We start from the raw sequence: 12,733 nt of genomic DNA, 5'->3' as shown, positions 1-12,733 counted from the left end.
TCCTGGTGCTCCTCAGCAGGACAAGGAGCACTTTGTGCTGCTTCCCTCACCTTGGGGCCAGCCTCCCTGGACTCTGGGTGACAGCAAGTCGGGGGAGGGCAGCAGTAGGGTTTGGAAAAGTCTGGAATGCTGTCCTATCAATGAGGAATATTCTGATATAAGGAAACCCAGAGCGGGCTCTGGAGAATTTCCTCAAGTAATTTTCCCTGTGGTCCCAGAACTCTCCTTACCACTGTTGGCATGGTATTCCACATTATATTTCCCCTATTCAGGTTCAGGTATTAATGGATTTTCCATTAGAAAACCCCACTTAATATATACCCCTTGCCAGGGTAGGCTTGGCACAATAAATGCTGCCATGGTGGAGAGAGATCCCCTAGTCTAGAAGATTTACCCAAGGGAAGAGTCCTTTTCAAAACTGCCCTGCTGCTGCCACTGCCAATTAGCTGTTCAGAGTCACACACCTCTAATCTCGAGAAACTTTACTGAAAAGTCTCAGCTTTCATTCCTCTTCCTATAGCCAGACTTGAGCTTCAAAGTTGACAGGTTTGGATTACCCCTCATTCAACACCCTACACCTCCTTTATTTATAAGGAAAAAAATCCTCTCCCTTTGGTGTTTAAAGATTGCTGTCCTGCCCTGAGCAGAAACTAGGTAGGAGTGAGGTCTCACACACCTAGCTTAACCTCCACTTTTTATGGTATTTGTTAAGCACTTACTAGGTTGCCTGGCACTGTACTAAGCAATGAGGTAGATAGAGGATAGTCAGGTTGGACACAGCCATGTCCCACTTGGGGCTCACTGTCTGAATCCCCCTCATCACTCTCTCCGAATCCTCCCTTGCAACTTTGTTCTGGGTGCACTTCTCGGTGTACTGCACCCCTGCCCACCCACTTGCTCATTGCATTCCGTGCCCCAGCAGAACACAGCTGGCAGGAAGCTGGCTACTTACTGTGTGAGATAGTACCAGGCAAACCACCATCACCGTAATCACTCTTTTCTTGCAGGTTCTCTGGCCTGAAGTCTTCCTCTTCCTCAGGCCTGAGATCCATCTATTATTTCAGGTGGGACATTCCATCAGCTCATATTTGATCTAAATTCTAGCTCAGTCTTCAAAGCACAAGGATCTCTCTCTAGACTCCCTTCCCCTTAAGCACTTTGATATTCACCCCAGCCTCACAGCACTAATGTACATATCCTCGCAGTCTACTATTTTCCCTAACTGTAATTTATTTTAATGTCTGTCTCCTCCTGTAGATTGTAAACTCTTTGTGGGCAAGGATAGTGTTTAGCAACTATATTGTATTTTCCCAAGTGCTTGGTACCTTGCTTTACGCATAGCAAGTGCTCAATAAATACCATTGATTGGTTACTGTTTCTAAGGGGTGGGTCTCTACTAGAATATCCAAATCCTGTGGGGAACCAAATATCTCTCAATTCAAATTATTAGGATAATAAAGAAATGCATTTTGGAGCTTGAAATAGCCAGATAATTGAGGGCAAAGTATTTTGGGGTCTCAATGATATGAATAATTTTGAAGTGCAGACCCAGCCTATATTGGGGGAAAAATAGATTAAGAAGGAAAGAGAGCCCATGCCTGTACTCGGAGTGAAGTATAATTTACCCAGTGCCCAGCTAATTTCATCCCCATGTTTCAGCCCAATGGAATAATTCACCTCCAAAGTGGATTTTTTTAGCAGACTTGAGTAGCCAGCTGGGGTCTAAAGCAGTATTCCAGGGAAATCTCAGGCAATGCCCTTCTTTCTCCAGTTCCAGCAAAGGACACCTGGGAATCTTTCTCGTGACATCCCCACCCTCCAGCCCACTTCTCCACTCTATTTTCACCTCAAGAATTTGATGTATGAGTCAGGAGGTAACAGAGGTCATCGTGGTGAGGGAGGGGAAGAGGCTGGGTTGCCGAAATTCAGACCTGAGCTCCAGCACAGCAAGCTCTTTCTGTCAGTGCTAGTGATGGGTCTAATCCCTCTATTCAGGGGATGCCTGGGACTCCTGGCAAGAATATGGCCTGTTCTTTGTAACCATTACCATACATTAGCTTCTGGCCTCACTATTTACAAAGGATTGTTGTTAGGGGGAGGTCAGGGTTGATGGGGTCGGGGCTTGTTTTCTGAACTAGGCTTGCTGTAGTCCAAGTAAATGAATACTGAGATGGAAACAAGGAGTCATTCTTAGTGCTGTACGAAGGCTTGGTGAGACCTCTAACCCCTTCCCTACTTCATCTCTTAAATCACATGATCTGTGGTCAAATGCCCAGTGGGTGTGCCTGCTGCTTGTCTCCCATGTGCCTCAATCTTCCAGGGCTGATTCTATCCATGTTGGGGATTAACCCTCTCCTAGCAAGTCTATTTGGTACTTGGGAAGCATGATGACCTGGTGGAAAGAGCATGGACCTGGGAGTCAGGGGACCTGGGATCTAATCCTAACTCCGCCACTTCTCTGTGTGACCGTGGGCAAGTCACTTCACATCTCAGTGACTCAGTTCCCTCACCTGTAAAATGGGGATTCCATACCTGTTGTCCCTCATTCTTAGACTCTGAGGCCCATCTGAGACAGGGACTGTGTTCAACCTGAGTATCTAGAATCTACCCCAGTGATTAGTACAGTGCTTGGCACATGGTAAGCACTTACATATCATTATTATTCTCTGTAGTGGGACTGGTAATCCCTACTAAAAAGTCAGATGCTATTTGGGTCAAGAAATATTTCAGTAAAAAGTAAAAATGAAGCACTGTGAATATGTTTCAGAAACATGAATAAAACACAGAAGGAATTGATCCCATTGATGGGCAAGAAAACAAATCCACCAAGTTCAGCCTCTGCCGGTCTGCTGGAGAAAAAGCCTTCCGAAGTCACGCCAACCAAGAAGAGGTAGGAAATCCTAGTTGCCTTTTTGGAAATATTAAGCACTAAAGGAATATGAGGTGTTCCATTTATGAGACTAGGCCTATGAAAAAATCATATCTCAAGCCAAGATTTTCTTTTCCAGGATATTTTGCCAGTGTGAACGCATCAAAATGTGTATATGGACACAATAGCATTGAGGCAGACCAATAAGTCAGTCATATTTATTGAGTGCTTACTGTGTGCAGAACACTGTAATAAGTGCTTGGGAGAGTACAATTATAAGAGTTGGTAGACATGTTTTCTGCCCACAATGAGAGGGCACAGCTTTATCTGTTGCTATGTCAGGCAACCAGGGAGAGAGTACATTAAGAGAAGGAGGATAGTGGATAGAGTACAGGCCTGAGAGTCAGACAGTCATGGGTTCTAATCCCAGCTCTCACTTGTCTGCTGTGTTGGGCTAGTCATTTAACTTCTCTGTGCCTCATTTACCTCATCTGTAAAATGGGGATTAAGTCTTTGAGCCCCACGTGGGACAGGGACTGGGTCCAACCCAATTTGCTTGTATCCACTCCAGCACTTAGTACAGTGCCTGGCACATAGTGCATAGCAAATACCAATATTTTCATTATTATTATTATTCACAGCAATGGACTTCAGTCCCACCAGCAGTGTGTGTTTTTGTCAGCAGGGGAGTAAGGCAAGAGAATGTGGATAGTTCACAACAACCCATCAGAGCTCTGGAGAAACAACTCTAGCACACATTCTGCTGGTAATGGGGGGAAACTAAAGTCCTTTGCATGTAGGTGACTGAGAACCTTGGTTGCTGAAGAGGTGATTACATATTTGGTAGTTCATGGTTCTGAACAACGCTATGTAATCTTGGGCAAGTCCCTTAACTTCTCGGTGCCTCAATTACCTCATCTGTTAAATAGGATTAAGAGTGTGAGCCCCATGCGGGACAGGACCTGTCTCCAAACTGATTGACTTGTACCTACCCTTGTCCTTAGAATAGTGCTTGATCCATAGTAAGGATTTAACAAGTACCATAATTCTTCTTCTTAACTGACTGACTTGTACCTACCCTTGTGCTCAGAATAGTGCTTGATCCATAGTAAGGATTTAACAAGTACCATAATTTAACAAGGTGCTTCACCCATGCGAACCTTTCTAAGAAACTCACTTGTCCGAAGGCAATCGCCCTGAATTGTCTTCTTATTATGTCTCCTCCACATTACCTAATAGCAGCAGCAGCATTTTTCTGGGTTCATGTAAACTGGACCTCGGGGTTCTGATCCATCAGTTTGTCTTTGATGTTTCTAGGATTGTGCAGACATTGGTTAGATTGTGTGAAATCTTGGAACTGATGAAGGTCCTCGAGTATTTTGCGGAGGAATTGAGCTAGCAAACTTCCCTTTCATTTTTGTGTCTCTCCTTGCTGGGACTGTATCAAAATTACCAGATTGTGTAAAGGAAAGAGTCCTTTGAATCTGCCTTTTCCTCCTCTGTTTCCTTAAACTCCTTCAAGTTCATCGGTCCTAAGCCCCCCAGCACACGCCTACCCTACAAGCCTTTTAGGTTTTGATTGGCTTTTGAACATTCCCACCTCTGGGTTCAACTACCTGGACATGTAGCTCAGTGTGGTCTTCAGGCCCCATGAGACTATGCCTCTCTCTCACTAACTCACTTAGATTCCTTGGACAGTCTTAATCCTATTGGCCTCAATATTTACTGGGCACTTGCTCTGCCCTGAGAACTGTTCTAAGCCCTTGGGAAAATACATTAGAGATTAGACTTCTCTGGGTCTCAGTTACCTCATCTGTAAAATGGGGATGTGAGCTCCTTGTGGGACAGGGACTGTGTCCAATCTGATTAACTTGTATATATCCCCACACTTAGAAGAGTGTTTAGCACATAGTAAGTGCTTAGCAAGTATTATTATAATTATTATTACCCAGTTCCCAGAGGGAGTGGAGACCAGGGCAACCATATCCAGATTTACAGGACTCTGTTCTGCAGTTCTGACACCATGGTCCCCCCCTCCATGGTACCCTGGCCGTCTGTGGGGTGGACAGGAGTGAGCAAGGAGGGCAGCTCTTAACCAGAGACCAGGCCACTCTGAAGCCAACTGAAACCCAAGCAGAAGTGTAGTTTCAGGGATCAAGCAGGCTTTCCAGAGTATCTCACTAGACTATAAGTTCAGTGGGGGCAGGGACTGTATCAACCAACTGTGTCGTATTTTCCCAAGCACTTAATACAGTGTTCTGCATACAGTAAGCACTAAATAAATGCTACTGATGATGACAATGATAATGATTATATTGCCAATCTCTCTAGGAAGTTATGTTTTCTTTAATTCAGTTGTATTTATTGAGAATTTACTGTGTGCAGAGCACTGTACTAAGCACTTGGGAGAGTACTATATAACAATAAGCAGACACATTCTGGAACGTTTCAACTAGTAGAACCCCAGGAGAAGCAATTTAGTTCATTATAGAGTTTTTAGATTTGTGGGACAGATTCATGTTTTAAAGCATGCCAGCATTTTTCTAGACCAAAGACATCCCCAAACTTGATTTTGAATATAATGATCATGGAAACTATTAACCCTTACTATGTGCTAATTGCACACTATAAGAGTGAACACAGTCTCTGTCCCACAAGGGACCAACCAAAAACTAGATGTTCAGTTTGTGAACCCCTCGAGACATCAGGGGTTGTCAACTTCAGGCATAGTGCTGAGTACCCATGCAGGAACCCTGACTTTCTTGATTAGCACCAGGAAAAGTCCAAACACCCACTGTCCTTAATGAAGTCCTACTGCCAGAAAGAAACAAACTTTTCTTGTAAAACTGCCAAGATCTTATGACGCTGTTGGGCTTGGTGCATGGAAGAGAGAGAAGAAAACCAAGAGGCTGAATAGTTTTATAAATCACCTTTCCAAAGGTAACCAGTCCAAGCATTGTTAAACCTAAACTATCGCTGAGAGCTACCCACAGGCTCATGGCTTAGGATTTGGTGAGGTTCAGCTTTCAATCATTGGATTAACAAACACCTTACACTTCCAACAGGTGTGAACATACCATGCAGTATCAAATGACAATAACATTAAAAGAAAATATGTCCCTACATTCATAATAACAGCTTAAGCTGATTTGTTCAACTGAAGGTTATAGAAGCCTTTGTGGGCTTTCTCTTGCTTTTGGAGAAGCAGGGTGGGGCAGGAGATATTCCGGTTGTAAATGGCATGCTTCCCTTATGAGGTTGGGTGACTCATAATAACACATTTAATTATATGTTTCTGAGTTACAGCATGGTAACTACTTGTAAGCACCCTGGATTTGTTGCTTCCTGGCCTCCACAGTAACCCTCCAGACCAAACTAACCCGCTGTCAATTAGGTGTCCTGGAACTTGAAGTAGAAATTTGAAACCACAGAAGCTGCCCTTCTGTGTCCTTTGTAGATTCTGAATGAATAGGCCCTAAGCCCTCAGAGTCCAGGAATGACATGGGCCTGACAGAAGCATGTCCCAGCTGGTGACATGGGGAATTTGAATCCTCTGTTGTTCTTGATGGTTGGATTCCCCAAGCTCTTTAAGCTCCTTCATTTTTACAGAGGAAAGCATTGCTATGATTGTGTCCTCCAGCCAATATAAGTGTGATTCCTAAGTATCTGGATCTTAAGGGATCACATCACCTCATCCTCTAGACTGTAAGCTCAGTGTGGGCAGGGAACATGTCAACCAACTCTGATGTATTGTACTTTCCCAAGGGTTTAGTTCAGTGTTCTATTCAGAGTAAGCACTCAAATACCATTGATGATGATGATCTTTTTCCCCCATCCCTGCTTCTCTACCCCTTCTCATGGGTTATTTTGAATTTCTCTGGCTATATGGATTACCTGACTTCCCACACCCTTAGTCTCGGTGGCTGTTACAAAGGACCCAAGAGAGCTGCTATTGGAGACCCCTGGATTTGACTATACTGACTACCCCTGCCACCTCTCCCCCAAGCCCAGAAATATGGCACAGAGTGGTGGCCACATTACTGCTACTCTAAGCAGTTATCTTGGACAAGTCACTTCACTTCTGTGTGCTTCAGTTTCCACATCTGTTAAATAGAGATTAAATATCCTCCCTCCTCATAGACTGTGAGCCCCATGTGTCACGGGAAATGTGTTCGATATGATAATCTTGAGTCTACCCCAAGGCTTAGTGCAATGCTTTGCAACTAGTAAGGGCTTAATAAATGCCACCGTTGTTATTATTATTAGCTTTTGCTACAGGTGAATGTAACAGTTGGGCAGAGGAGACAGCCCCCACCCAATAGCTGGGCCATTTTCCCCCTGATGGACGGAGGGTGGCCAACAGGGAGAGGAAGAGAACAGAGCGAATAGATGAATATACTATGCAAAGCTCATTTAGCCTTTGGGTGCAATGGTAGGGAGGGGTGGTTGGGCAATGTCAGACTCGATGCTCTGCCCGCCAAGAAGCTGAGAGTTGCACCAGGATTTCAACTCCTGGGATGTCAAGGAGGAGGGGCGGAATATCACCCATCGTGTTCACACCCCTCTCTGGTCACCGGGAAGTATTTGCCCATGAGTAACAATGTTGTATGAGCAGTGCCACGCACTGAATGGGCCACACCTGAGTCAGGATTCCCGCCATCTTATCACCTTCGTCTCCATTTCGTTTCCCACTAATTAGATTTCCCTAAAAACTATCTTTTTGCAGTTCCCACTTCTTCCTTGAAATTGAAGGCTTTGAGCCCAACCCTGCAGTGAGTAAACCGTCTCCTCCCATCTTCTCCAAGCCTATGGATTCGAACATCCGTCAATGGTATGTGTTACCTGCAGGAGGTTGGACCAGCCTAGTGGAATATAGAGCTGTCCTTTGTGCTCCAAGTAGAATGGTTTTGTTTTGTTTCATTTGGTCTCTGGGCCACTCACTGGTTCCCGAGAACTTCCCAGCACTGAAGTCGAAATTTAGCTACTGACGCATTGGAGGCTCTGACTGTGATTTATCTTGATAGCATTTATTGACTTTGTCTTATGTTTTCTTCTAACCTGCCTTCTTCCCCTCCCTGCCTAAAAAAACCCTTGTAAACTGTTTTATTTCAAAGAGATAGTCTTATATATAGATTAATACAGTAGTGTGTTGTTTGGGGGATTAATGCACTTTTATATGTGTATTTTTGCCTTAGAATCACCTTAGTTTTGAATTAATTCTATTCTATGCCATAAATCCTCAGCTTTCAGCACCTGCTCTGAATGCCTAGCTTGGTTTAAATTGTAAAACATTTGCATTATGAACGTGAAGATTTAGCAAATGCATGTGAAAATAATGAAACTGGCTGATTTTTAAAAATGTAGGTACAGACCCAAGTCAGGTGGGTAGAGAGGTGGCCACTGGGCTAAGTATAGTTATGGAAGTTTGCCAGAAGGTGTCAGCTCCTTCTCGTGTTAAGGCACCAGACCATGTGACATTTCCTAAACTAAACCGCAATCTGTCTCCCTGAGGGTTTTGAGCCGGAAAAGGAAACATTTCTCCAGGCACCTGGGAAGAATCGCTTAGCTGCTATGAGGTTCCTTTCCTCCCTCATTCCCAACCTATCCCTCCCACCCAAGCCTGAGGCAGCCTGCTTTCAGAAATTGAGATGCCTCAGTTGTGTCAACAACAGGGAATGGCCTGCTTATGTCAGCTCCACAAGTGGCTTAAAGGCAAAACTGAAAAAAAATACCTACACAGTCCAATTAAATGCATTAGAACCACTGGGTTAAGTACTGCCAACCCTCTCCTAGCTTTTCAATGATGTCCAGGTCCCAATCCACTCCAAGTCCTCTTGATTTGATTGGAACACCCTCCTTCTTCATGTCCAACAGACAGTTAACTCTCCCCACTTCCAGAGTTGCACTGAAGTCACATCTCCTCCAAGAGGACTTCCCTGACTAAACCTTCATTTCCTTTTCTCCCAGTTCCTTCTGTGCCACCTTGATTTGCTCCCTTTATTCATGTCTCCCCTCAGCCCAACAGTACTTATGTATATATATGTAATTTATATTAATGCCTGCCTTCCCCTTTTAGACTGTAAGGAGACTGTGGGGAGGGAATATGTCTGTTATATTGTTATTTTGTACTCTCCCAACTGCTTACTAGAGTGCTCGGTTCACAGTAAGTGCTCAATAAATATGATTGATTCCTCAATATCCCCCTTATTTCCTTCAGTATATCTGGAAACTGTGAAGATATGGATTCTCCGCAGTCTCCTCAAGATGATATAACGGAGACGCCCTCAAACCCAAACAGCCCATGGTAAGCAGAGCAGTATTATAGACCTGATTTTTTTCTGGGGGGGAGTGCGAGGGGAGGAATGAGAGCGTCCAGGGTTTCCATAGGAATAGTTCGGAAATAACTGGGAATTCTGATTACTCCGATTCATTCAGCGTTAACCTGGCTCGAGAACAAAACAGAAACAAAAAAAAATTGAAGAAGTGTATATTTGCAGCAGTGTCAGAAGGCAATGTTGAAGAACTCAACAGCTTGCTTGTGGAATTGAAGGAGCTTTCAAAAAGACGTAGAAATATGGATATTCAAGGTAAACTCGGGTCTTATGGAAAAAGGCTGATCCAGGTTAGATGCCACAATAGGGTAACTATGTAGTAATAGTATTAGTAACACTTTTTGAGCTCTCGCATGATGCAAGGTACTTTACTAGGTTCTTGGGAAGTATAGAATGAAGAAGAGACAAGTTCCCTGACCCTAAGGAGCTTACATTCTAATAGGGTTGACAAACAAGTATGGGTGTGAACAAAGTTACAAATACTATAGTTGGTTGATGGGATTTGGGTTTAGGGTTTGGGGGAATTAATTGGGGATGTCGTGTTAGAGGAGGTGGGATTTTAGGAGGGTAAGAATGAAAGGAGAGCTGCAGTTATGTAAATATATGTGTGCATATATATGTATACACACTCACATTTATTTACATTCTGTGGACCTTGATTTGTTCTTTCAAAGGTGTGACTTAGAGCAGAAATTTGGATTTACTGTTCCAGGTTCCTTACCTTTTCTCTCTCTCACCCGGCAGCCCCTTTCCCTACCCTCCACAGCAGCATGTGCCATGGAGGAAGGCAGGGCTATTAAGCAGACCTTTAGCTATACCAGCTGCCTCCCTGAAACCTTCATGCTCCCTGCCTGTCTGCCTTCCCTGCACTCAAATAGCATCCATTGATTTCCCTCCCTGTTTAATCCTAGCTGGGGACCTCCACTGCCCAGGGCTTGTTGGACATCCCTCCCCACCCTTCCCCCAGAGGTGGAGACGGGTCAATCTACATATAGGAACTGATTCTCCCCCTCCAGACTGTGAACACGTTGAGGGCAGGGATTCTGTTGTACTCTCCCAAGCTCTTAGTATGGTGCTCCACACATGGTAAGCACTCAATAAATGCCACTGACTGATTTGCATGGCTGATTCCAATTTTACTACTCCCCGTAATTTCATCTCAAAATTCACGCTTGCAGATTATTTGATGCATAAATTCACTGCCTCCGACACTGGGAAGACTTGTCTGATGAAAGCCTTGTTGAACATCAACCCGAATACAAAAGAAATAGTGAGACACCTACTCTCTTTTGCAGAAGAAAATGGCATTTTAGAAAGGTTTATTAATGCAGAGTACACAGAAGAAGCTTACAAAGGTATTTGCGCCCGTCTCCCTGTTTGAACCCCTTTGCAGTTTCTCCTTCAAGGTTAAGCAAATTTTTTTTCTCCATTCAAATGCAATTGTAACATGTTTCAATGAGCTCTGGTGAGAGACCCCAGAAAATAAATGGAGTACTCCACGTCAAAAGAAAACCAAATCATATTTTCATGTGTTAGGCTGATTCCATCCAGAAATTTTTACGTCACCAAGAAACATGATTCTTGTGTTTATCTGTGTTGCTTCAGGACAGACAGCACTCAACATCGCCATTGAGCGGAGACAGTGTGAGATCACCGAGACCCTCATTGAGAAAGGAGCAGACGTCAATGTACAAGCAAAGGGCTTGTTCTTTAACCCCAAGTATAAGCATGAAGGCTTTTACTTCGGTAGGTGCCACCCCATTCTCTATGTTCCACCAAATGACCAAATTCCCAGCTCAAACCAGGTTGAGGAAGTGTTTATCAAGTCACGAAATGAAATCTGGCCAAACCCAACAAGGGGATAAAAGGGAAAGACCTGGATTGTGGGAGGAAGGGAAGCTGCTTCCTCAGAGGGATTCTTGCTATGGCGTCTTGGAGGTGGGTATTGGGAGGGGGTGCTCCAGAGGGTAGGGTTCTGGAGGATGAGATCCTGAGGGAATGCTTAGGAGAGGGATGTGTAGTGCTCTCTCTACTTTTCCCACTTAACACCTTTTTCTGCTCTTTCCTTCTTCCCCTTCTCCTTTACTCCTTTCCTTCCTCCCAGTCTCTTTCCTTACATCCCAAAGTGATTTTTCTCTCTCTTTTTCTGTCCATCTCTGTCTCTGTGCGCCTCTCTCTGTGTGGGTATGTGTCACTGTGGGTGACTATTTCTTCTTGCCAGTCCCCTCTAAAACAGCCTGCATGTCAGAGAGCAGTCAGTTATGGCATGGCAGGGTTTGGCTGTAGCCAGTCTGGCCTGAGATTTTCTTGAGAAGGTTGGCTCCTGCCAGCTGCAACCTCCTTCGGGTTTCCATTCAATAGGCCCAGGGTGTCTAGAGGTCCCAGCCCAAACGGAACCCTCTAGTCTCACTGAACAGTGATCCAAATCCCACAGGGGGAATTGGTCGTCCCAGTACTGGCCCACCGGCTCCATGTTGGACTAGTCCTGGTTCAGCCCCAACGGCCCAGCTGTCCTCAGGGCATGGGTGAGCAAGTCTCTCCAGATGGAATACTGACGGCCAGAGCAGCGCCTGATCTCTAGCCTGATCTTCTGGAGAATAAGCAAAGAGCACAATGGCTGTGCTGGCTTTTCGCTTGTCCTCACACTCTTCTTTATCAACTTTATCATGACCAAGACAGTTGGATTTTATAGAGAGCAGGAAAGACTCCAGACAGTTAAGACAGATCCCTGGGAAGTTAACTAGTTCAGATTTGACATAAAAATGCAACTGGTTTAAGAAATATTTCATTTCTAAGCCGTAGGGAGCAAAATGCAGGAAATCCCACCCACCCCTGCTTTAGCAGGCAGTCACTCACTCTGTTCATTGTTGGCCCGCATCCCTGCCAATCAAAAGAATGTGATGGATAAAGGCTGGGGACACGGGATGAATAAAGTTTTGGTAATTCAGAGTTAGAAGAGCAGCGGGAATATGGGGTGAGGGGCAGAAAACAACTGCTCTGTATGTTGTATGTGAAATGGCCAGTGCAAACACAACCAGCATGGTAGGTAGCAAAGCAAACATCTTCCAAACCATAAAAATTTTAAAATAGGGGAAGCCAATCCACTTCTCTGTGGTACTGCTCAAGTGTACATGATTTGGATATTAAAGTCCCTGTAAATTCCAGTCACCAAAGGCATATATGGTTAAATGTAGAAGACAGCCCTATTAAGGCAGAGTAGCTCCGTGTGCAAGAGGCCTGCAGGTTTCAATAAATCTATTGAGATTTATTCAAATGAAAACAATCTCATTTATAGTTTATATGTTTTGTCCTTTTCCATTCTGCTTCTCTTTAATTGGCATTCCCTAGGTGAGTTGGGATTAAGGTGGGTAATATATTTGGAAATAGTTAATGTAGATGTAACATAGAATAGGCTCCAACTCTCCAAAGACATATTACCAGACCAGTGTTTGATAGGCTGACTCCTTGTTCACAGATTTGGCGGGTGAGTGAGAGGTTTTCTTGGGAGGTTTTCTCAGGCCTGCATCGAAGT

At 44.3% G+C, this 12,733-nt stretch overlaps 1 protein-coding gene across 1 annotated transcript in view; it reads left to right on the top strand.

Annotated features, from left to right (window-relative positions):
- The first annotated feature begins 2,771 nt into the window (after positions 1-2,771).
- TRPV3 (transient receptor potential cation channel subfamily V member 3) overlaps positions 2,772-12,733 on the top strand; it is a 29,932-nt gene continuing 19,970 nt past the window's right edge. Inside the window, exons 1-6 of the mRNA XM_007672526.3 lie at positions 2,772-2,890; positions 7,596-7,700; positions 9,087-9,173; positions 9,305-9,456; positions 10,380-10,556; positions 10,807-10,947. Coding sequence (XP_007670716.1) covers positions 2,772-2,890; positions 7,596-7,700; positions 9,087-9,173; positions 9,305-9,456; positions 10,380-10,556; positions 10,807-10,947 — 781 coding nt within the window. The remainder of the gene's footprint in view (positions 2,891-7,595; positions 7,701-9,086; positions 9,174-9,304; positions 9,457-10,379; positions 10,557-10,806; positions 10,948-12,733) is intronic.

Source organism: Ornithorhynchus anatinus, chromosome 17, assembly GCF_004115215.2.
Source record: "Ornithorhynchus anatinus isolate Pmale09 chromosome 17, mOrnAna1.pri.v4, whole genome shotgun sequence".
NCBI classification, from domain to species: Eukaryota; Metazoa; Chordata; class Mammalia; order Monotremata; family Ornithorhynchidae; genus Ornithorhynchus; species Ornithorhynchus anatinus.
This window is presented reverse-complemented; position numbering and strand designations above follow the sequence as displayed.